Source organism: Nerophis ophidion, linkage group LG20 (genome assembly GCF_033978795.1).
Source record: "Nerophis ophidion isolate RoL-2023_Sa linkage group LG20, RoL_Noph_v1.0, whole genome shotgun sequence".
Classification (NCBI taxonomy): Eukaryota; Metazoa; Chordata; class Actinopteri; order Syngnathiformes; family Syngnathidae; genus Nerophis; species Nerophis ophidion.
Genome location: NC_084630.1, coordinates 4,025,932 through 4,050,692, shown reverse-complemented (window position 1 = coordinate 4,050,692; position 24,761 = coordinate 4,025,932). Strand labels below are relative to the sequence as shown.

Below are 24,761 nucleotides of genomic sequence, written 5' to 3'. Positions count from 1 at the left end.
CATCTCCACCTCATATTTCTCACCTCTGTCACACACACGCAGCTGCAAGGGAAAGACCTGATACTTCTAATCAGGACTGGTTTAAATTTGGAGTCGCTAAAGAATATGTGTGAGGAAATCTATGGGGGATGTTTAGGGATGCATGTACATAACCTTGTATACCCTAGAACAGGGGTCGGGAACTTTTTTGAAACCAAGAGCTACTTCTTGGGTACTGATTAATGCGAAGGGCTACCAGTTTGATACACACTTAAATAAATGGCCAGAAATAGCCAATTTGCTCAATTTACATGTAATAAATAAATCTATTCATATAAAAAAATGGGTATTTCTGTCTGTCATTCCGTCGTACATTTTTTTTCCTTTTACGGAAGGTTTTTGGTAGAGAAAAAATGATGAAAAAAACACTTAATTGAATGGTTTAAAAGAGGAGAAAACAGGAAAAAAATGAAAATTAAATTTCGAAACATAGTTTATCTTTAATTTAGACTCTTTAAAATTCCAAATTCAACCGAGAAAAATGAAGAGAAAAAGTAGCTAATTTGAATCTTTTTGAAAAAATTACAAAAATAAATTATGGAACATCATTAGACATTTTTCCAGATTAAGATTAATTTTAGAATTTTGATGACATGTTTTAAATAGGTTAAAATCCAATTTGCACTTTGTTAGAATATATAACAAATTGGACCAAGCTATATTTCTAACAAAGACAAATCATTATTTCTTCTAGATTTTCCAGAACAAAATTTTTTAAAAGAAATTCTAAAGACTTTGAAATCTGTTTTAAATTTGATTCTACAGATTTTCTAGATTTGCCAGAATACTTTTTGGGAATTTTAATCATAATAAGTTTGAAGAAACATTTCACAAATATTCTTCCTCGAAAAAACAGAAGCTAAAATGAAGAGTTAAGTTAGAATGTATTTATTATTCTTTACAATAAAAAAATACATTTACTTGAACATTGATTTAAATTGTCAGGAAAGAAGAGGAAGGAATTGAAAAGGTAAAAAGGTATATGTGTTTAAAACTCCTAAAATAATTTTTAAGGCTGTATTTTTTCTCTAAAATTGGACCAAGCTAGATTTCTAACAAAGACAAATCATTATTTCTTCTAGATTTTCCAGAACAAAAATTTTAAAAGAAATTCTAAAGACTTTGAAATCTGATTTAAATTTGATTTTACAGATTTTCTAGATTTGCCAGAATAATTTTTTTGAATTTTAATCCTTATAAGTTGGAAGAAATATTTCACAAATATTCTCCGTCGAAAAAACAGAAGCTAAAATGAAGAGTTAAGTTAGAATGTATTTATTATTCTTTACAATAAAAAAAAATACATTTACTTGAACATTGATATTATATGTGTTTAAAAATCCTAAAATAATTTTTAAGTTTGTATTTTCTCTCTAAAATTGTCTTTCTGAAAGTTATAAGAAGCAAAGTAAAAAAATAAATGAATTTATTTAAACAAGTGAAGACCAAGTCTTTAAAATATTTACTTAGATTTTCCAATTCTATTTGAGTTTTTTCTCTCTTAGAATTAACAACATCTGAGTTGTGTCCTTAGTCTTAATAGATTTCAACATTTCTGCAAATAATCCAATATGGTGGCCACATCCAAGGACATATTTGACCGTATGTTTTCGTCCTCTGGCGGACAAACGTCTCAGACAAGTTCTGCTGTATTTATCTACTTTATCTCTGTTTTCAACCAAAAATGCCTTGCTCTGATTAGGGGGTACTTGAATTAAAAAAATGTTCACCGGGGGTACATCACTGAAAAAAGGTTGAGAACCACTGCCTTAGAGCGTAGGACTGTGACAAAGTGTGCAGCTCCATGCGTTCTCCTCATGAGCTAAATTAATTCCTTGCTTCTTGGCTGTTTAATAGCGGTCATCAGTGTTTGAACCTGACAACATCTGAGTTGTGTCCTTAGTCTTAATAGATTTCAACTTTTCTGCAAATAAACCAATATGGTGGCCACATCCAAGGACATGTTTGACCGTATGTTTTCGTCCTCTGGCGGACAAACCACTCAGACAAGTTCTGCTGTATTTCACTACTTTATCTCTGTTTTCAACCAAAAATGCATTGCTCTGATTAGGGGGTACTTGAATTAAAAAAATGTTCACCGGGGGTACATCACCGAAAAAAGGTTGAGAACCACTGCCTTAGAGCGTAGGACTGTGACAAAGTGTGCAGCTCCATGCGTTCTCCTCATGAGCTAAATTAATTCCTTGCTTCTTGTCTGTTTAATAGCGGTCATCAGTGTTTGAACCTGACAACATCTGAGTTGTGTCCTTAGTCTTAATAGATTTCAACATTTCTGCAAATAATCCAATATGGTGGCCACATCCAAGGACATATTTGACCGTATGTTTTCGTCCTCTGGCGGACAAACCACTCAGACGAATTCTGCTGTATTTCACTACTTTTTTTCAACCAAAACTGCTTTGCTCTGATTAAGGGGTACTTGAATTAAAAAAATGTTCACAGGGGGTACATCACTGAAAAAAGGTTGAGAACCACTGCCTTAGAGCGTAGGACTGTGACAAAGTGTGCAGCTCCATGCGTTCTCCTCATGAGCTAAATTAATTCCTTGCTTCTTGTCTGTTTAATAGCGGTCATCAGTGTTTGAACCTGACAACATCTGAGTTGTGTCCTTAGTCTTAATAGATTTCAACATTTCTGCAAATAATCCAATATGGTGGCCACATCCAAGGACATATTTGACCGTAAGTTTTCGTCCTCTGGCGGACAAACCACTCAGGCGAATTCTGCTGTATTTCACTACTTTTTTTCAACCAAAACTGCTTTGCTCTGATTAAGGGGTACTTGAATTAAAAAAATGTTCACCGGGGGTACATCACCGAAAAAAGGTTGAGAACCACTGCCTTAGAGCGTAGGACTGTGACAAAGTGTGCAGCTCCATGCGTTCTCCTCATGAGCTAAATTAATTCCTTGCTTCTTGTCTGTTTAATAGCGGTCATCAGTGTTTGAACCTGACAACATCTGAGTTGTGTCCTTAGTCTTCATAGATTTCAACATTTCTGCAAATAATCCAATATGGTGGCCACATCCAAGGACATATTTGACCGTATGTTTTCGTCCTCTGGCGGACAAACCACTCAGACGAGTTCTGCTGTATTTCACTACTTTATCTCTTTTTTTCAACCAAAAATGCTTTGCTCTGATTAGGGGGAACTTGAATTAAAAAAATGTTCACAGGGGGTACATCACTGAAAAAAAGGTTGAGAACCACTGCCTTAGAGCGTAGGACTGTGACAAAGTGTGCAGCTCCATGCGTTCTCCTCATGAGCTAAATTAATTCATTGCTTCTTGTCTGTTTAATAGCGGTCATCAGTGTTTGAACCTGACAACATCTGAGTTGTGTCCTTAGTCTTAATAGATTTCAACATTTCTGCAAATAATCCAATATGGTGACCACATCCAAGGACATATTTGACCATATGTTTTCGTCCTCTGGCGGACAAACCACTCAGACGAGTTCTGCTGTATTTCACTACTTTATCTCTGTTTTCAACCAAAAATGCTTTGCTCTGATTAGGGGGTACTTGAATTAAAAAAATGTTCACAGGGGGTACATCACTGAAAAAAGGTCGAGAACCACTGCCTTAGAGCGTAGGACTGTGACAAAGTGTGCAGCTCCATGCGTTCTCCTCATGAGCTAAATTAATTCCTTGCTTCTTGTCTGTTTAATAACGGTCATCAGTGTTTGAACCTGACAACATCTGAGTTGTGTCCTTAGTCTTAATAGATTTCAACATTTCTGCAAATAATCCAATATGGTGACCACATCCAAGGACATATTTGACCGTATGTTTTCATCCTCTGGCGGACAAACCACTCAGACGAGTTCTGCTGTATTTCACTACTTTATCTCTGTTTTCAACCAAAAATGCTTTGCTCTGATTAGGGGGTACTTGAATTAAAAAAATGTTCACCGGGGGTACATCACCGAAAAAAGGTTGAGAACCACTGCCTTAGAGCGTAGGACTGTGACAAAGTGTGCAGCTCCATGCGTTCTCCTCATGAGCTAAATTAATTCCTTGCTTCTTGTCTGTTTAATAGCGGTCATCAGTGTTTGAACCTTACACCATCTGAGTTGTGTCCTTAGTCTTAATAGCTTTCAACATTTCTGCAAATAATCCAATATGGTGACCACATCCAAGGACATATTTGACCGTATGTTTTCATCCTCTGGCGGACAAACCACTCAGACGAGTTCTGCTGTATTTCACTACTTTATCTCTGTTTTCAACCAAAAATGCTTTGCTCTGATAAGGGGGTACTTGAATTAAAAAAATGTTCACCGGGGGTACATCACCGAAAAAAGGTTGAGAACCACTGCCTTAGAGCGTAGGACTGTGACAAAGTGTGCAGCTCCATGCGTTCTCCTCATGAGCTAAATTAATTCCTTGCTTCTTGTCTGTTTAATAGCGGTCATCAGTGTTTGAACCTGACAACATCTGAGTTGTGTCCTTAGTCTTAATAGCTTTCAACATTTCTGCAAATAATCCAATATGGTGGCCACATCCAAGGACATATTTGACCGTATGTTTTCATCCTCTGGCGGACAAACCACTCAGACGAGTTCTGCTGTATTTCACTACTTTATCTCTGTTTTCAACCAAAAATGCTTTGCTCTGATTAGGGGGTACTTGAATTAAAAAAATGTTCACAGGGGGTACATCACTGAAAAACGGCTGAGAACCACTGCCTTAGAGCGTAGGACTGTGACAAAGTGTGCAGCTCCATGCGTTCTCCTCATGAGCTAAATTAATTCCTTGCTTCTTGTCTGTTTAATAGCGGTCATCAGTGTTTGAACCTGACAACATCTGAGTTGTGTCCTTAGTCTTAATAGATTTCAACTTTTCTGCAAATAAACCAATATGGTGGCCACATCCAAGGACATATTTGACCGTATGTTTTCGTCCTCTGGTGGACAAACCACTCAGACAAGTTCTGCTGTATTTCACTACTTTATCTCTGTTTTCAACCAAACATACTTTGCTCTGATTAGGGGGTACTTGAATTAAAAAAATGTTCACAGGGGGTACATCACTGAAAAAAGATTGCGAACCACTGCCTTAGAGCGTAGGACTGTGACAAAGTGTGCAGCTCCATGCGTTCTCCTCATGAGCTAAAATAATTATTTGCTTCTTGTCTGTTTAATAGCGGTCATCCGTGTTTGAACCTTACACCATCTGAGTTGTGTCCTTAGTCTTAATAGATTTCAACTTTTCTGCAAATAAACCAATATGGTGGCCACATCCAAGGACATATTTGACCGTATGTTTTCGTCCTCTGGCGGACAAACGTCTCAGACAAGTTCTGCTGTTTTTATCTACTTCATCTCTGTTTTCAACCAAAAATGCTTTGCTCTGATTAGGGGGTACTTGAATTAAAAAAATGTTCACCGGGGGTACATCACTGAAAAACGGCTGAGAACCACTGCCTTAGAGCGTAGGACTGTGACAAAGTGTGCAGCTCCATGCGTTCTCCTCATGAGCTAAATTAATTCCTTGCTTCTTGTCTGTTTAATAGCGGTCATCAGTGTTTGAACCTGACAACATCTGAGTTGTGTCCTTAGTCTTAATATATTTCAACATTTCTGCAAATAATCCAATATGGTGGCCACATCCAAGGACATATTTGACCGTATGTTTTCATCCTCTGGCGGACAAACCACTCAGACAAGTTCTGCTGTATTTCACTACTTTCTCTCTTTTTTTCAACCAAAAATGCTTTGCTCTGATTAGGGGGTACTTGAATTAAAAAAATGTTCACAGGGGGTACATCACTGAAAAAAGGTTGAGAACCACTGCCTTAGAGCGTAGGACTGTGACAAAGTGTGCAGCTCCATGCGTTCTCCTCATGAGCTAAATTAATTCCTTGCTTCTTGTCTGTTTAATAGCGGTCATCAGTGTTTGAACCTGACAACATCTGAGTTGTGTCCTTAGTCTTAATAGATTTCAACATTTCTGCAAGTAAGCCAATATGTTGGCCACATCCAAGGACATGTTTGACCGTATGTTTTCGTCCTCTGGCGGACAAACCACTCAGACGAGTTCTGCTGTATTTCACGACTTTATCTATTTTTTTTCAAACAAAAATGCTTTGCCCTGATTAGGGGGTACTTGAATTAAAAAAATGTTCACTGGGAGTACATCACTGGAAAAAAAGGTTGAGAACCACTGATCTAGACCACAAGCGAGTGTTTTAAGTTCATATTGACATCATCCAAGGTCCACTTTAAAGCATTACATCTCATTAGTATGTGTAGGAGTCCACTGGATGTAAAAAAAAAAAAACCCAGACTGGCTGAATTCGAACTTTATCAGCCTGACAGCTCAAAGCCACACCGTGCTGTTTCATCCCCGAGATGACACGCTGCGTGGGTCCACCAGGCCATAATGGAAACGGGCCGCGTCAGACAGCTCAATATTCTCAAATGCTCCCGTATAATGTCACTGAGTCATCATTAGACTGCTCTCTTTCCTTCCCGCGTTCATTGTCCGCGGCCGCTCCGTCTGCTCTTTAACTGACACTTAATAGCTTTTATGTCTCCTTGTTTCTCCAACAGGCTCCGCTCTTTCTCTCCATCGCTTTCTCTCGGCATCAAAGTCACTGAGGTGTAAATGGACGCCGGCGTTCCTCCCACACAGGAGCTGCCGATGACTGGCTACTTAAATAGGTCAGGGGAAACCGAGCGAGAACTGTCTTTGTGTGTGTGTGTGTGTGTGTGTGTGTGTGTGTGTATGTAAAGAACATGACTGCTTCTGTCACATGTGCACTGACAACAAGGAGAAACACTGCTACTCTAAGTGTAAAAGTATTGCTACAGTGCATCCGGAAAGTATTCACAGCGCTTCACTTTTTTCCACATTTAAAGTGAAAGTTAAAGGCCTACTGAAATGAGATTTTCTTATTTAAACGGGGACAGCAGGTCCATTCTATGGGTCATACTTGATAATTTTGCGATATTGCCCTATTTTTGCTGAAAGGATTTAGTAGAGAACATCGACAATAAAGTTCGCAACTTTTGGTCGCTAATAAAAAAGCCTTGCTTGTACCAGAAGTAGCAGACGATGTGCGTGTGATGTCATGGGTTGTAGGGCTCCTCACATCCTCACATTGTTTACAATCATAGCCACCAGCAGCAAGAGCTATTCAGACCGAGAAAAGCGACTATTTCCCCATTAATTTGAGCGAGGATGAAAGATTCGTGGATGAGGAAATTTAGAGTGAAGGACTAGGGAAAAAAAACAAAAAAAAGGCGATTACATTGGGAGAGATTTTTAGACACATTTACTAGGATAATTCTGGAAAATCCCTTATCTGCTTATTGTGTTGCTAGTGTTTTAGTGAGTTAAATAGTACCTGATAGTCGAAGGGGTGTGGCCACGGGTGTGTTTTTTAATTTTAATTTCCTTTTTATTTATCTCATTCATTGATGTGCATTTAGAACGATACATAATTATATCACAATTATACAATTTAAATTCACACAATTCCTGAGAAGGAGCAGGATGAAGAAAATCTTATAATTTCCTGCCCCCTTTGACATAGTACATTATCTTACTTCATGAATATCATTTAAGCCGACACATATATCCAAATGTAATGAAACAATCAAAAACAAAAAACACAAGAAAAACACAACAAGTGCAAAACTTCATCAAGTATAAACCAAAACCAAGAAAATAATAGTAATAATATACACCTCACGGAATGATACAGAGCAAATACAAAACCAGACAAAAAATAAGTAAAATAATAAATAAAAAACAAAATGTAAACACTTATGGCTGTCCATATGATCTTATTGTTCTATCTTTATATATTTTTTTCAATTGGAATATATTTTTACAGTTTTTTATCTCGTTGTAAAGAGAATTCCACAATTTTACCCCCAGTGTTGATGCCAGTCTCTGAGGGAAGTCACGAAGCTGCAGCAGGACAAAAGCTCCACTGATCTCCGGTAAGAGGCGACTTATTACCACAATTTTCTCACCGAAAACTGCCATTTGACATGTGGTCGTGATCCATGTTGGCTTGACCGCTCTGATCCATAGTAAAGCTTCACCCCCGGGTATTTTAAACAAGGAAACACCGTGTGTTTGTGTGGCTAAAGGCTAAAAGCTTCCCACCTCCATCTTTCTACTTTGACTTCTCCATTATTAATTGAACAAATTGCAAAAGATTCAGCAACACAGATGTCCGGAATACTGTGTAATTATGCGATGGAAAGAGACGACTTTTAGTCGTGAGTCCCCTCCAACAAATAACGTCACAAACACGCGTTATCATTCCGCGACGTTTTCAACAGGAAACTCCGCGGGAAATTTAAAATTGCAATTTAGTAAACTAAAAAGGCCGTATTGGCATGTGTTGCAATGTTAATATTTCATCATTGTTATATAAACTATCAGACTGCGTGGTCGCTAGTAGTGGGTTTCATCCATCCATCCATCCATCTTCTTCCGCTTATCCGGGGTCGGGTCGCGGGTGCAGCAGCCTAAGCAGGGAAGCCCAGACTTCCCTCTCCCCAGCCACTTCGTCTAGCTCTTCCCGGGGGATCCCGAGGCGTTCCCAGGCCAGCCGGGAGACATAGTCTTCCCAACGTGTCCTGGGTCTTCCCCGTGGCCTCCTACCAGCTGGACGTGCCCTAAACACCTCCCTAGGGAGGCGTTCGGGTGGCATCCTGACCAGATGCCCGAACCACCTCATCTGGCTCCTCTTGATGTGGAGGAGCAGCGGCTTTACTTTGAGTTCCTCCCGGATGGCAGAGCTTCTCACCCTATCTCTAAGGGAGAGACCTGGAAACTCATTTGGGCCGCTTGTACCCGTGATCTTATCCTTTCGGTCATGACCCAAAGCTCATGACCATAGGTGAGGATGGGAACGTAGATGGACCGGTAAATTGAGAGCTTTGCCTTCCGGCTCAGCTCCTTCTTCACCACAACGGATCGATACAACGTCCGCATTACTGAAGACGCCGCACCGATCCGCCTGTCGATCTCACGATCCACTCTTCCCTCACTCGTGAACAAGACTCCTAGGTACTTGAACTCCTCCACTTGGGGCAGGGTCTCCTCCCCAACCCGGAGATGGCACTCCACCCTTTTCCGGGCGAGAACCATGGACTCGGACTTGGAGGTGCTGATTCTCATTCCGGTCGCTTCACACTTGGCTGCGAACCGATCCAGTGAGAGCAGAAGATCCCGGTCAGATGAAGCCATCAGGACCACATCATCTGCAAAAAGCAGAGACCTAATCCTGCGGTCACCAAACCGGAACCCCTCAACGCCTTGACTGCGCCTAGAAATTCTGTCCATAAAAGTTATGAACAAAATCGGTGACAAAGGACAGCCTTGGCGGAGTCCAACCCTCACTGGAAATGTGTGTGAAATAGTGGGTTTCAGTAGGACTTTAAAGTACCAATGATTGTCACACACACACACTCGGGGTGGCGAAATTATTCTGTCATGTTGCAGCCTTATTCTAAAATGGAATACATTTGTTGTTGTCCTCAAAATTCTACACACAATGTCGCATTATAACGACGATGTGAAAAGTGTCATTTTTTTGTTGTTATTTTCACAAATGTATTAGATCAGGGGCGCTCACACTTTTTCTGCAGGCGAGCTACTTTTCAATTGACCAAGTAGAGGAGATCTACCTCATTCCTATTTCCATCCATCCATTTTCTACCGCTTATTCCCTTTCGGGGTCGCGGGGGGCGCTGGCGCCTATCTCAGCTACAATCGGGCGGAAGGCGGGGTACACCCTGGACAAGTCGCCACCTCATCGCAGGGCCAACACAGATAGACAGACAACATTCACACACTAGGGACCATTTAGTGTTGCCAATCAACCTATCCCCAGGTGCATGTTTTTGGAAGTGGGAGGAAGCCGGAGTACCCGGAGGGAACCCACGCAGTCACGGGGAGAACATGCAAACTCCACACAGGAAGATCCCGAGCCTGGATTTGAACCCAGGACTGCAGGACCTTCGTATTGTGAGGCAGACGCACTAACCCCTCTGCCAACGTGAAGCCCTCTCATTCCTATTTATAACAAGGGAATAAGCGGTAGAAAATGGATGGATGGATGGATTTATTTATTTATGAAAGAGACATTTTTGTTAACAAGTTAATGGTGTTTAATGATAATACAAGCATGTTTAACACACATAGATTCCTTTCTTTCATGAAAACAAGAATATAAGTTGGTGTATTACCTGATTCTGATGACTTGCATTGATTGGAATTAGACAGTAATGATGATAACGCCCACATTTTCAAATGGAGGAAAAAATATGTCCTCCTTTCTGTCCAATACCACATGAAAGTGGTTGGATTTGGCATCTCATTTGTCCAACTTGCATACTGGTTTTTAAACACTTTGTTATGAGAGTAGCATATGTGTGTGGCCCTTTAATGTCTGGCAGCAGGTGAGTGACGTCAGTGAGTGTGCGGGTGGGCAAGCAAGTGGAGAAATACATTGGCATCAAACTCCGTAGCTTGCTAGCTTTCTGAGACTCTTATTTTGTTAGCACAGGCAGGATGAAACAGGTCTTTTATGGTGAAGACAGGAACTGTGCAGTCGCTCTTTAGAGTTTTGACAGTAGGTACGGAGTCTCTAGAAATAAAATGTGTTTCTCTGCATCCGCCCTGTTAGTGATTTTTTTCTTAAATATGAGCTCGCGTCATCTCACAAGATCCTCGGGTGCCGAGAATGTCAAACAACTGACGAAAGTGAAGTCTTGGTATGATTGATGACTGCTCATTTTTATGTCTATTTTTTAATGCCTGGCTTGAGATCGACTGACACACCCTCCGAGATCCACCAGTCGATCGCGATCGACGTAATGCCCACCCCTGATTTAGATGGAAGGCTTTTGTTTCCATCCAGGATGTCTCTGTATATATTTGTCAGGGACTGCTGTCGGTCTTAAACCGCAGGGAATCATGACTAGAGGGGGGGGGGTTGCCCACATCTGAGGTCCTCTCCAAGGTTTCTCATAGTCAGCATTGTCACTGGCGTCCCACTGGATGTGAATTCTCCCTGCCCACTGGGTGTGAGTTTTCCTTGCCCTTTTGTGGGTTCTTCCGAGGATGTTGTAGTCGTAATGATTTGTGCAGTCCTTTGAGACATTTGTGATTTGGGGCTATATAAATAAACATAAAAAAAAAAAAATGACTGTAATGAAAAAAATGCTGGGAAAACAGTATTCAGCAGGGCTCCCCGAACTAAAGCCCACCAGCGTCCAAAAACCAGGCCGCGGGAAGTACCAAGTGACAAAAAAAAAAAAAAAATGTCCCTCCAGAAAGTCTTATCTTTGTCCATGTGAAACAATTGTCAAATGAAACAAAAAAATTGAGCTGTTTGGCCACAATACCCAGCAATATGTTTGTGTGTTTAATCCCAGGAACACCATACCTGCCGTCAAGCATGGTGGTGGTAGTATTATGCTGCCAATGGAACTGGTGCTTTACAGAGAGTTAATGGGACAATGAAAAAGGAGGATTACCTCCAAATTCTTCAGGACAACCTAGAATCATCAGCCAGGAGGTTGTTCTGCGGTTCCAACAGGACCATGACCCCAAACACACATCAAAGGTGATAAAGGAATGGCTAAATCAGGCTAGAATGAAGGTTTTAGAATGGCCTTCCCAAAGTCCTGATGTGTCCATGTCAGAAAACCAACAAATTTAGCTGAACTGCACCAATTTTGTCAAGAGGAGTGGTCAAAAATTCAACCAGAAGCTTGTTAATGGCTACCAAAAGCGCCTTATTGCAGTGAAACTTGCCAAGTGACATGTAAGCAAGTACTAACATTGTTGTATGTATACCGTATTTCCTTGAATTGCCGCGGTGCATATAGTATGCGCCAGCCTTCAATTACTGCCGGGTCAAACTCCTTTCGAAAAATAATTAGCGCATGCTAAGTATTACCGCCTGGTCAAACTCGTGACGTCACGAGTGACACTTCCCCTGTCATCATTTTCAAAACGGAGGAGGCTGATTTCAATACCGGTAATTTGAAATCACATAAAGGTAAGAAAATTAAGAGCTATTCAGTAGGATTTAAGTTCCAAGCTTACATCACACTCAAATTTCTACTGCGTGCCTTTGGTAAGTGTCGGAGTGAGAAGAGGTTTTAAAATAACTAGCGCATGCTTACTTTTACCGCATGCCTTTTGGTAAGCGCAGGAGCGAGAAGAGGTTTTAAATTAATTAGCCCCCCGGCGGCAATTCACTTTTGACCCAGCAGATCTGCTCACATTTTCAGTAGACCCATAATAAATTCTTAAAAGAACCAAACTTCATGAATGTTTTTTGTGACCAACAAGTATGTGCTCCAATCACTCTATCACAAAACAATAAGAGTTGTAGAAATTATTGGAAAGTAATTATATATACACACACACACACACACACACACACACACACACACACACTACAGGCCAATTTGGACACACCATCTCATGTCAATGTGTTTTCTTTATTTTCATGACTATTTACATTGTAGACCAGGGGGTGCCCACACTTTTTCTGCAGGCGAGCTACTTTTCAATTGACCAACTCGAGGGGATCTACCTCATTTATATATATCATTTATATTTATTTATTTATGAGAGACATTTTTGTAAACAAGTCAAATGTGTTTAATGATAATACAAGCATGTGTAACACATATAGATGTCTTTCTTTCACAAAGACAAGAATATAAGTTGGTGTATTACCTGATTCTGATGACTTGCATTGATTGGAATCAGACAGTAATGATGATAACGCCCACATTTTCAAATGGAGGAGAAAAAAAGTTGTCCTTTCTGTACAATACCACATGAAAGTGGTTGGTTTTTGGCATCTAATTCATCCAGCTTCCATACACTTTACAAGAAAAACATTGGCGGCAAATTCCGTAGCTTGCTTGATTGACATTCACGGCACCCGAGGGTCTTGTGAGATGACGCTGGCTGCTGCCAGTTCATTATTATGAAAAAATGACAGAGAGGAAGGCGAGAAAGACTTTTTATTTCAACAGACTTTCGCGCCGTCCCTTCCGTCAAAACTCTAAAGGCCGACTGCACATTTCCTATCTTCACAATAAAAGCCCTGCTTCATGCTGCCTGCGCTAACAAAATAAGAGTCTCGGAAAGCTTGTGCACGCCAGCTTTCTGAGGGATCACTTGTGCACGCCAGTTTTCCGAGACTCTGTATTTAGTTAGCGCAGGCAGCATGAAGCAGGGCTTTTATTGTGAAGATAGGAAATGTGCAGTCGGCCTTTAGAGTTTTGACGGAAGGTACGGCGCGAGAGTCTGTTGAAATAAAAAGTGTTTCTGGCCTTCCTCTCGGTCATATTTTCATAATAATGATCTTGCAGCAGCCAGCGTCATCTCACAAGACCCTCCGGTACCGTGAATGTCATTTAAGTGACGTCTTGGTGAAGATTGATGATCACTAATTTTTAGGTCTATTTTTTTTAAAAGCCTGGCTGGAGATCGACTGACACACCCCCCGCGGTCGACTGGTAGCTGGCGATCGACGTAATGGGCACCCCTGTTGTTCATTGTCACTGAAGGCATCAAAACTATGACACCTGTGAAGTGAAAACCATTTCAGGTGACTACCTCTTCAAGGTCATAAAGCGAATGCCAAGAAATCCGAGCAAAGGGTGGCTATTTCAAAGAAAGTAGAATATAAAACATGTTTTGAGTTATTTCACCATTTTGTTGTTAAGTACATAACTCCACATGTGTTCATTCATACTTTTGATGCATTCAGTGTGGCAATCTACAATGTAAATAGTCATTAAAATAAAGAAAACACATTGAATGAGGAAAAGGGTGTCCAAACTTGTTGGCCTGTACTGTACGGGGAATTTAATTATGGAATGGATTAAGCAAAGAAGTGAAACAAAGCGTCAATATGATTCAATTTAAGAGACTGTTTAAACTATAAGTGTTCACAAAGTACAAATTTAGGTATTTAATAATTGTTTACTTACTTTGGTACACTATATTGCCAAAAGTATTGCCTTGACTCACATATGAACCATCCCAGTCCTAACCCATAGGGTTCAATATGATGTCAGCCCACCTTTTGCAGCTATTACAGCTTCAACTCTTCAAGGTTGCGGAGTGTGTTTATAGGAATTTCCCACCATTCATCCCAAAAGCGCATTGGTGAGGTCACACACTGATGTTGGTCGAGAAGGCCTGGCTCTCAGTCTCCCAAAGGTGTTCTAACAGGTTCAGGTCAGGACTCTGTGCAAGCCAGTCAAGTTCATCCACACCATAGTCTGTCATCCATGTCTTTACGGACTGGATTTGTTGCACAGGTGGCATCCTACGACAGTTCCACACTGGAAATCATTGAGCTCCTTAGAGTGGCCCATTCTTTCACAAATGTTTGTAGAAACAGTCTCCATGCCTAAATGCTTGATTAGGATGCCTGATTCCTGTCATTTGGATGGCTGGCCAAATACTTTTGGCAATATAGTGTACCAAATCGTGCAGGGGTCACCAAACTTTTTGAAACCAAGAGCTACTTCTTGGGTACTGATTAATGCGAAGGGCTACCAGTTTGATACACACTTAAATAAATTGCCAGAAAAAGCCAATTTGCTCAATTTACCTTTAATAAATAAATCTAAATCTATATATATATATATATTTTATTTTTTTTATTTTAAAATGGGTATTTCTGTCTGTCATTCCGTCGTACATTTTTTTTCCTTTTATGGAAGGTTTTTTGTAGAGAATAAATGATGAAAAAAAACACTTAATTGAACGGTTTAAAAGAGGAAAAAACCCGAAAAAAGTGATTTTTTTAATATATTTTTTTACATTGTTTATCTTCAATTTCAACTCTTTAAAATTCAAAAATTCAACCGAAAAAAATGAAGAGAAAAACTAGCTAATTCGAATCTTTTTGAAAAAAAAAAAATAATAATAATTTATGGAACATTATTAGTAATTTTTCCTGATTAAGATTAATTTTAGAATTTCGATGACATGTTTTAAATAGGTTAAAATCCAATCTGCACTTTGTTAGAATATATAACAAATTGGACCAAGCTATATTTCTAAGACAAATCATTATTTCTTCTAGATTTTCCAGAACAAAATTTTTAAAAGAAATTCAAAAGACTCAGAAATAAGATTTAAATTTGATTCTATAGATTTTCTAAATTTGCCAGAATATTCTTTTTTTATTTTAATCATAATAAGTTTGGAAAAATATTTCACATATATTCTTCGTCAAAAAATCAGAAGCTAAAATGAAGAATTAAATTAAAATGTATTTATTATTCTTTACAATAATAATTTTAAAAAAATACTTAAACATTGATTTAAATTCTCAGGAAAGAAGAGGAAGGAATTTAAAAGGTAAAAAGGTATATGTGTTTAAAAATCCTAAAATCATTTTTTCTCTAAAATTGTCTTTCTGAAAGTCATACGAAGCAAAGTAAAAAAATAAATGAATTTATTTAAACAAATGAAGACCTAGTCTTTAAAATATTTTCTTGGATTTTCAAATTCTATTTGAGTTTTGTCTCTCTTAGAATTAAAAATGTCCAGCAAAGCGAGACCAGCTTACTAGTAAATAAATAAAATAAAAAAAATAGAGGCAGCTCACTGGTAAGTGCTGCTATTTGAGCTATTTTTAGAACAGGCCAGCGGGCGACTCATCTGGTCCTTACGGGCGACCTGGCGTTGGTGACCCCTGCTATAGTGTATATTATTTACTTATTCACTGTTACAAACAGGGAACAAAAAAAAGGGGATTTTTGTTTAGCTAGAACTTAAGTAGTCCACACGGCGTCACAGTTGATCACATGCGATCAAATCCATCAAGACGGGAATGCAAACACGCTGTGACACCAGTCCATCGGAGTTATTAATAAAGCGGGGGAAGTGTATAAACACACCCGACAAAGTGTGTGTGAGTGTGCAGTGTCCACTACATGACAGCATGATGGAGAGAGCAGCAGCTCTCATCCCTGCTGTGTAATCACAGGCTGGAGCATTAGTGTCAGTCCCACTGTGAGCAGTCACAGCATGTCCTCACTGGCTGCATGCAGACTGCATCTTATACTCACAGCCCAGAGAATCCATAGCGGCACTATCCGCCAGATTGAAGGCAACTAGGGAATAATGGCCAAAAATGCCAGACAGTAATATATAAGTGAAATCAGGGAAAAAAAACACACTTCTGAGCTGGCAGTTCGCAAGGTTTTGCAGTCGTCCACTTGTTTTGACATTTGGTAAAAGCTCTCAACAAGAGTGTGTGTGTGTGTGTGTGTGTGTGTGGGGGGGGGGGGGGGGGGTGCAAGCTGTGAGGAAACACTAAAGGCCTACTGAAATGAGATTTTCTTATTTAAACGGGGATAGCAGGTCCATTCTATGTGTCATACTTGATCATTTCGCGATATAGCCATGTTTTTGCTGAAAGGATTTAGTAGAGAACATCGACGATAAAGTTCGCAACTTTTGGTCGCTAATAAAAAAAGCCTTGCCTGTACCAGAAGTAGCAGACGATGTGCGCGTGACGTCACGGGTTGTAGGGCTCCTCACATCCTCACATCGTTTACAATCATAGCCAGCAGCAGCTAGAGCTATTCGGACCGAGAAAGCGACAATTTCCCCATTAATTTGAGCGAGGATGAAAGCTTCGTGGATGAGGAAATTTAGAGTGAAGGACTAGAGATTTTTAGACACATTTACTAGGACAATTCTGGGAAATCCCTTATCTTTCTATTGTGTTGCTAGTGTTTTAGTGAGTTAATAGTACCTGATAGTTGAAGGGGTGTGGCCACAGATGTGTTTTTTTTTTTTTTCATCCATCCATTTTTTACCGCTTATTCCCTTTTGGGATCGCGGGGGGCGCTGGCGCCTATCTCAGCTACAATCGGGCGGAAGGCGGGGTACACCCTGGACAAGTCGCCACCTCATGGCAGGGCCAACACAGATAGACAGACAACATTCACACACTAGGGACCATTTAGTGTTGCCAATCAACCTATCCCCAGGTGCATGTCTTTGGAAGTGGGAGGAAGCCGGAGTACCCGGAGGGAACCCACGCAGTCACGGGGAGAACATGCAAACTCCACACAGAAAGATCCCGAGCCTGGATTTGAACCCAGGACTGCAGGACCTTCGTATTGTGAGGCAGACGCACTAACCCCTCTGCCACCGTGAAGCCATTTCATTTTTATTTATCTCATTCATTGATGTGCATTTAGAACGATACCTAATTATATCACAATTATACAATTTAAATTCACACAAAAAAAAGGTGATTGCAGTGGGAGCGATTCAGATGTTATTAGACACATTTACTAGGATAATTCTGGAAAATCCCTTATCTGCTTATTGTGTTGCTAGTGTTTCAGTGAGATTAAATAGTACGTGAAAGTCGGAGGGGTGTGGCCACGGGTGTGTTGACCCAGTGTCTCTGAGGGAAGTCACGCAGCTGCAGCAGGACGGAAGCTCCGCTGATGTCTCCGGTGAGAGCCGACTTATTACCACAATTTTCTCACCGAAAACTGCCGGTTGACATGTGACTGCTCTGATCCATAGTAAAACTTCACCTTCGGGAATTTTAAACAAGGAAACGCCGGCTGTGTTTGTGTGGCTAAAGGCTAAAAGCTTCCCACCTCCATCTTTCATCTTTGACGTCTCCATTATTAATTGAACAAAATTGCAAAAGATTCAGCAACACAGATGTCCAGAATACTGTGTAATTATGCGATTAAAGCAGACGACTTATAGCTTGGATCGGGCTGGAAAATAATGTCCGCTACAAACCGAGACGTCAAACGCACGCGTCATCATACCGACGTTTTCAACACGACACTTCGCGGGAAATTTAAAATTGCAATTTAGTAAACTAAAAAGGCCGTATTGGCATGTGTTGCAATGTTAATATTTCATCATTGATATATAAACTATCAGACTGCGTGGTCGCTAGTAGTGGCTTTCAGTAGGCCTTTAAAAAAGGTCAGAATAAAGTCTTGCTTTCATGTTGTGGAGGAGGGCGTGGTCAGGGGCGCCTTTTGGAGGAATGGGGTGTGTACGGCCCGGCCTCGAAGCCAGCGGCAGGTGAGTGGATTGCCCAGCTGGGACTGGTTATCTAATCACCTGTCGCCTTTATTAGCAGCAGCCGGAGCGAGACATGTTGTTGGAGTTGGTGCCAGAGAGAGAGAGAAACACGCCGGACTGAAAAGTCCTAACTATATACTGCTGAAAAGTAAACCGCACTTGTGTATGAAAATAAAAGACTTGATCCAACCTGTCTACTGGGCCCCCGAAGATCTGTCGGCGTCAGGAGAACCCACCACAAGCAGAGACTTCCACACATGTGCATGATAACTGCTTGTCCCTTTCGGGGTCATGGCAGGTGTCGGAGCCTATCTCAGCTGCATTCGGACGGAAGGCGGCGTACACCCTGGACAAGTCGCCACCTCATCGCGGGGCCAACACAGATAGACAGACAACATTCACACTCACATTCACACACTAGGGACCATTTAGTGTTGCCAATCAACTTATGCAAAGCCTAATTAGCAAGTGTAGCTAATGTTGTGATGGGTGGGTAATGTTTATGAGGTTTTTTTGGAACATGTCTGGGGGAAAAAAATAGCGTTGAAAACCTCAAGATATGTGTTTAAACAATGTGCAATTTTATGAAGATAAATGTTTTTGGACAGTTGGGGTGTTTTTTTTTGCAATCTGGGAACGCCTCCAAAATTGAACATCATGCAGACACAGGCTTCGTATCCTTTTTCCACGGCCAAATTCAAGTACTTTTTTAAAGACTTTCAAGATCAAATTTCTAGTTTTTCCAGTAACCTTCAAAAAGGGCGTAAACCAGTGTGAATCAATCCATAGCCTTGTTGTTTGAGGTCACCAAATACAGAAGTAGAATTGTCTCACATCAACTTATATATATATATATATATCAATATGGTATTAATATATATGCATATATTAATAAATATACAAATACAAATGTGATATACAAATAATTTGTATCCTGTAAAGCGCCTTTGAGTACTCTGAAAAGCGCTATAACAAATAAAATGTATAATTTTTTATTATTATCATTATTATTAATAAACGCGTTTTTTTTATATATATTTTTGAGATTTGAAAATATATACGGCGACTTGTCCAGGGTGTACACCGCCTTCCGCCCGATTGTAGCTGAGATAGGTGCCAGCGCCCCCGCAACCCAAAAGGGAATAAGCGGTAGAAAATGGATGGATGGAAAATATATAAAAATAAAATGTATAAATATAAAAAAAAGACATACAAATAAATCAAGAATTTGTATAAATAAATGCCTATTTGTAAATATATTTTTGAGATTTGAAAATATATACAAAAACATTTATAAATATAAAAAAAGTGACATACAAATAATTTAAGAATTTGTATAAATAAACATGTATTTGTAAATATATTTTTGAGATTTGAAAATATACACAAATACAATTTTTAAATAAAAGAATGTGACATACAAATAAATCACAAATTTGTATAAGTAAACGTGTATTTGTAAATATATTTTTGAGATTTGAAAATATATACAAATAAAATGTATAAATATAAAAAAGAGACATACAAATAAATCAAGAATTTGTATAAATAAACGTGTATTTGTAAATATATTTTTGAGATTTGAAAATATACACAAATACAATTTTTAAATATGAGAATGTGACATACAAATAAATCACAAATTTGTATAAATTAACATGTATTTGTAAATATATTTTTCAGATTTGAAATGATTTACAAATAAAATGTATAAATACAAAAAAAGTGACATAAAAACAAATCCAGAATTTGTATAAATAAATGTGTATTTGGAAATATATTTTTGATATTTGAAAATTTACACAAATAACATTTTTAAATACAAGAATGTGACATACAAATAAATCCAGAATTTGTACAAATAAACGTGTATTTGTAAATATATTTTTGAGATTTGAAAATATATACAAAGAAAATGTATAAATATGAAAAAGTGACATACAAATAAATCAAGAATTTGTATGAATAAACATGTATTTTTAAATATATTTTTGAGATTTGAATATAAATATGCTTGATTTTGTATTTGTTTTTGTACTGAATTTGCATATGTGGATCGCTTTTTTGCTTTTGTGTCGATGAGACATTCCTCCCACAAACCAGATGCACAAATGTGAAGTGAATTATATTTATATAGCGCTTTTCTCAAGTGACTCAAAGCGCTTTACATAGTGAAACCCAATATCTAGGTTACATTTAAACCAGTGTGGGTGGCACCGGGAGCAGGTGGGTAAAGTGTCTTGCCCAAGGACACAACGGCAGTAACTAGGATGGCACAAGCGGGAATCGAACCTGCAACCCTCAAGTTGCTGGCACGGCCACTCTACCAACCGAGCTATGTGACCTACACACTCCCCTGAACAACCAGCTCTCTCACAATATAGAATGTGAGATATAACACGATAATCCATACATTTATCATTGTTTTTAAAACGGTTACAAAAAAGTGGAACCCCAAAAATTTACTGTGGGTCCCCATTTTTCATGGCTTGATAAACTCTTTTTCCCCAGCGTCCCCAGTAAGAATGATCAGCACATTACTTCACCAATCCAGAGATTTAAAGACATGTCTGAGCTAATTTTCTCTCCAATTTTTCATATGTGTGAGCAAACGCCAAAACTCCTTGAGCATTCAGTGGCGCACATGTGAGCGACGGCAGACGCGCACACTGTTATGCGCTTATCTTTTTATTCGATTCGATTTGCCGTGAGCAGTGTGCAATTGAGAGGGAACATTGGTCTGAGCTAAATGTGCAGTAGCCAATTTACCAAATTTTTTTTATGCCTCCACAACCTGTAGAAAGAGAGGTCCCCACAAGTCATGATCAAAAACTTGGTCCCCATTCCAAATTGTAACCTGTAAAGATGTGTGTGTGTGTGTCCCAAGGCAGTGACCTTAATCTAGTCCATGGGGGCGACATAGGCCGAGACACAAGTGACCTCACGCATCAGGCTTCGCAAACCCACCCAGTCCAAGTTTTCCAGTCCCAAAACCTTACCTCGGGGGCAATGTAGTCCGGAGTACCGCAGAAAGTGCGGGTGCTCACGCCGTCCGTCATGTTCTCTTTGCACATGCCGAAGTCAGCGATCTTGATGTGGCCCTCACAGTCCAGCATAACGTTGTCCAACTTTAGATCTCTGAAAAAAAGCAGAGAAATCATAAAAAATGTAAGATTTTTATTTTTTGCACGATTTTTCTCAAGAATGAGCTTCAGTTGTGAAAAATAAACTCCTTAAAGTCCTACTGAAAGCCACTACTAGCGACCACGCAGTCTGATAGTTTATATATCAATGATGAAATATTAACATTGCAACACATGACAATACGGCCTTTTTAGTTTACTAAATTGCAATTTTAAATTCCCCGCAAAGTATCCTGTTGAAAACGTCGCGGTATGATGACGCCTGCGTTTGGCGTCTCGGGTTGTAGCGGAAATTATTCTCCAGCCCGATCCAAGCTATAAGTAGTCTGCTTTAATCACATAATTACACAGTATTCTGGACATCTGTGTTGCTGAATCTTTTGCAATTTGTTCAATTAATAATGGAGAAATCAAAGTAGAAAGATGGAGGTGGGAAGCTTTTAGCCTTTGGCCACAAAAACACAGCCGGTGTGTCCTTGTTTAAAATTCCCGAAGATGAAGCTTTACTATGGATCAGAGCGGTCAAGCGAACATGGATTGATGAGAAAATTGTGGTAATAAGTCGCCTTTTACCGGAGACATCAGCGGAGCTTCCATCCTGCTGCAGCTGCTGTGATTTCCCTCAGAGACTCTGGCGTCAACACACCCATCCGACTTACAGGTACGATTTAATCTCACTAAAACACTAGCAACACAATAAGCAGATAAGGGATTTTCTGGAATTATCCTAGTAAATATGCCTAATAACATCTGAATCGCTCCCACTGCAATCGTTTTTTTTTTTCCTAGTCCTTCACTCTAAATTTCCTCATCCACAAATCCGTCATCTTCGCTCAAATTAACGGGGAAATTGTCGCTTTCTCGGTCCGAATAGCTCTAACTGCTGGTGGCCATGACTGTAAACAATGTGAGGATGTGAGGATCCCTACAACCCGTGACGTCACGCGCACATCGATAAAGGCAAGGCTTTTTTATCAGCGACCAAAAGTTGCGAACTTTATAAATAAATAAATAAATGGGTTGTACTTGTATAGCGCTTTTCTACCTTCAAGGTACTCAAAGCGCTTTGACACTACTTCCACATTTACCCATTCACACACTGATGGAGGGAGCTGCCATGCAAGGCGCCAACCAGCACCCATCAGGAGCAAGGGTGAAGTGTCTTGCTCAGGACACAACGGACGTGACGAGGTTGGTACTAGGTGGGAATTGAACCAGGGACCCTCGGGTTGCGCACGGCCACTCTTCCACTGCGCCACGCCGTTGTCGATGTTCTCTACTACATCCTTTCAGCAAAAATATGGCAATGTCGCGGAATGATGAAGTATGACACATAGAATGGACCTGCTATCCCCGTTTAAATAAGAACATCTCATTTCAGTAGGCCTTTTAAAATGATCAGCCAAGGTGTCAGAACGATGGGTTATAATACAAGCAATAGAGTGTCAAGGCCCACCTATAGATGATGCCTTTACGGTGCAGGAAGAAAAGACCAACAGCGATCTCTGCTGCATAGAATCTGCAATTACAGCAACACATTGAGGGACACACACACAAAAATCACACTCACTGAATGTTTTTATTACCTAAGTCAGTGTTTCTCAACCTTTTTTGTGTCAGTGGTATTTTTTTTTTTTTCATTGAAAAAAATGTGGAGGCACAACACCAGCAGAAAACATTAAAACATGAAACTCAGTAACTGATATTGACAGTAAAACGTTGTTCTAGCAATTGTTGGATATGAATTCAAACCATAACCAACCATGGCTCACTACAGCTCAGGGGTCATCAACCTTTTTGAAACCAAGAGCTACTTCTTGGGTACTGATTAATGCGAAGGGCTACCAGTTTGATACCCAATTAAATAAATGGCCAGAAATAACCAATTTGCTCAATTTACCTTTAATAAATACATTTATATCTATATAAAAAAAAATGGGTATTTCTGTCCGTCATTCGGTCGTACATTTTTTTTCCTTCTATGGAATAAATGATGAAAAAAAACACTTAATTGAACAGTTTAAAAGAGGAGAAAACACGAAAAAAATTTAAATACATTTTGAAACAGTTTATTCATCTTCAATTTCGACTCTTTAAAATTCAAAAGTCAACCGAAAAAAATGAATAGAAAAACTAGCTAATTCGAATCTTTTTGAAAAAAATTAAAAAATAATTTATGGAACATCATTAGTAATTTTTCCTGATTAAGATAAATTTTAGAATTTTGATGACATGTTTTAAATAGGTTAAAATCCAATCTACATTTTGTTAGAATATATAACAAATTGGACCAAGCTATATTTCTAACAAAGACAAATCATTATTTCTTCTAGATTTTCCAGAACAACATTTTTCAAAGAAATTCAAAAGACTTTGAAATAAGATTTCAATTTGATTTTAAATATTTTCTAGATTTGCCAGAATAATGTTTTTGAATTTTAATCATAATAAGTTTGAAGAAATATTTCACAAATATTCTTTGTCGAAAAAACAGAAGCTAAAATGAAGAATTCAATTAAAAATGTATTTATTATTCTTTACAATAAAAAAAAAACAAATTTACTTGAACATTGATTTAAATTGTCAGGAAAGGAGAAGAAGGATTTTAAAAGGTAAAAAGGTATATGTGTTTAAAAATTCTAAAATCATTTTTAAGGTTGTATTTTTTCCCTAAACTTGTCTTTCTGAAAGTTAAAAGAAGCAAAGTAAAAAAATAAATACATTTATTTAAACAAGTGAAGACCAAGTCTTTCAAATATTTTCTTGGTTTTCAAGTTCTATTTGAGTTTTGTCTCTCTTAGAATTAAAAATGTCCAGCAAAGCGAGACCAGCTTGCTAGTAAATAAATACAGTTTAAAAAATAGAGGCAGCTCACTGGTAAGTGCTGCTATTTGAGCTATTTTTAGAACAGGCCACCGCGTTGGTGACCCCTGCTATAGCTCTTGTCTCAAATATCTTGTCACATCACGGCGTGACTCATTTAGAGTCATTTGATGTTTTCCTGTGTGTAGTGTTTCAGTCCTTGTCTTTTGGTGGCTTTTCCTGTTTTGTTGGTATTTTCCTGTAGCAGTTTCATTTCTTTGTTTTAGCAATCAAGACTATTTAAGCTGTTTGTATCCTTCTTTGTGGGAACATTTTTTATTGTCATGTCATTACGGATGTACTTTATAAACGCCTTCTCTGCTCCACACGCTGTAAGTCTTTGCTGTTGTCCAGCATTCTGTTCAGCCAGTTCAATTCTAGTTACCTTTTGCATAGCCTTCCCTAAGCTTCATGGGCTTTTCTTAGCGGCACTCACCTTCTGTTTATTTTTGTTTTAGGCATTAGACACCTTTGAACTGCACGCTGTCTTTGAGCTTAATGTTTCTGTGCATTGTCCCTTCAAATAAAAACTGAACTAAACTAATTGACTTACTGAATATCGGTCCTGGCTTTTAAGTGAATGACTTCTTTTTTTTTTTTTTTTTTA

At 39.0% G+C, this 24,761-nt stretch overlaps 1 protein-coding gene across 2 annotated transcripts in view; it reads right to left on the bottom strand.

Annotated features, from left to right (window-relative positions):
• Positions 1 to 24,761, bottom strand: part of prkcaa (protein kinase C, alpha, a) — a 522,844-nt gene that overhangs the window by 131,735 nt on the left and 366,348 nt on the right. For both annotated transcript variants that reach the window (XM_061880341.1, XM_061880342.1), the window contains exons 13-14: positions 22,749 to 22,811; positions 21,149 to 21,287 (exon numbers count right to left, since the gene is read on the bottom strand). In XM_061880341.1, the coding sequence (XP_061736325.1) occupies positions 21,149 to 21,287; positions 22,749 to 22,811 (202 nt within the window). The remainder of the gene's footprint in view (positions 1 to 21,148; positions 21,288 to 22,748; positions 22,812 to 24,761) is intronic.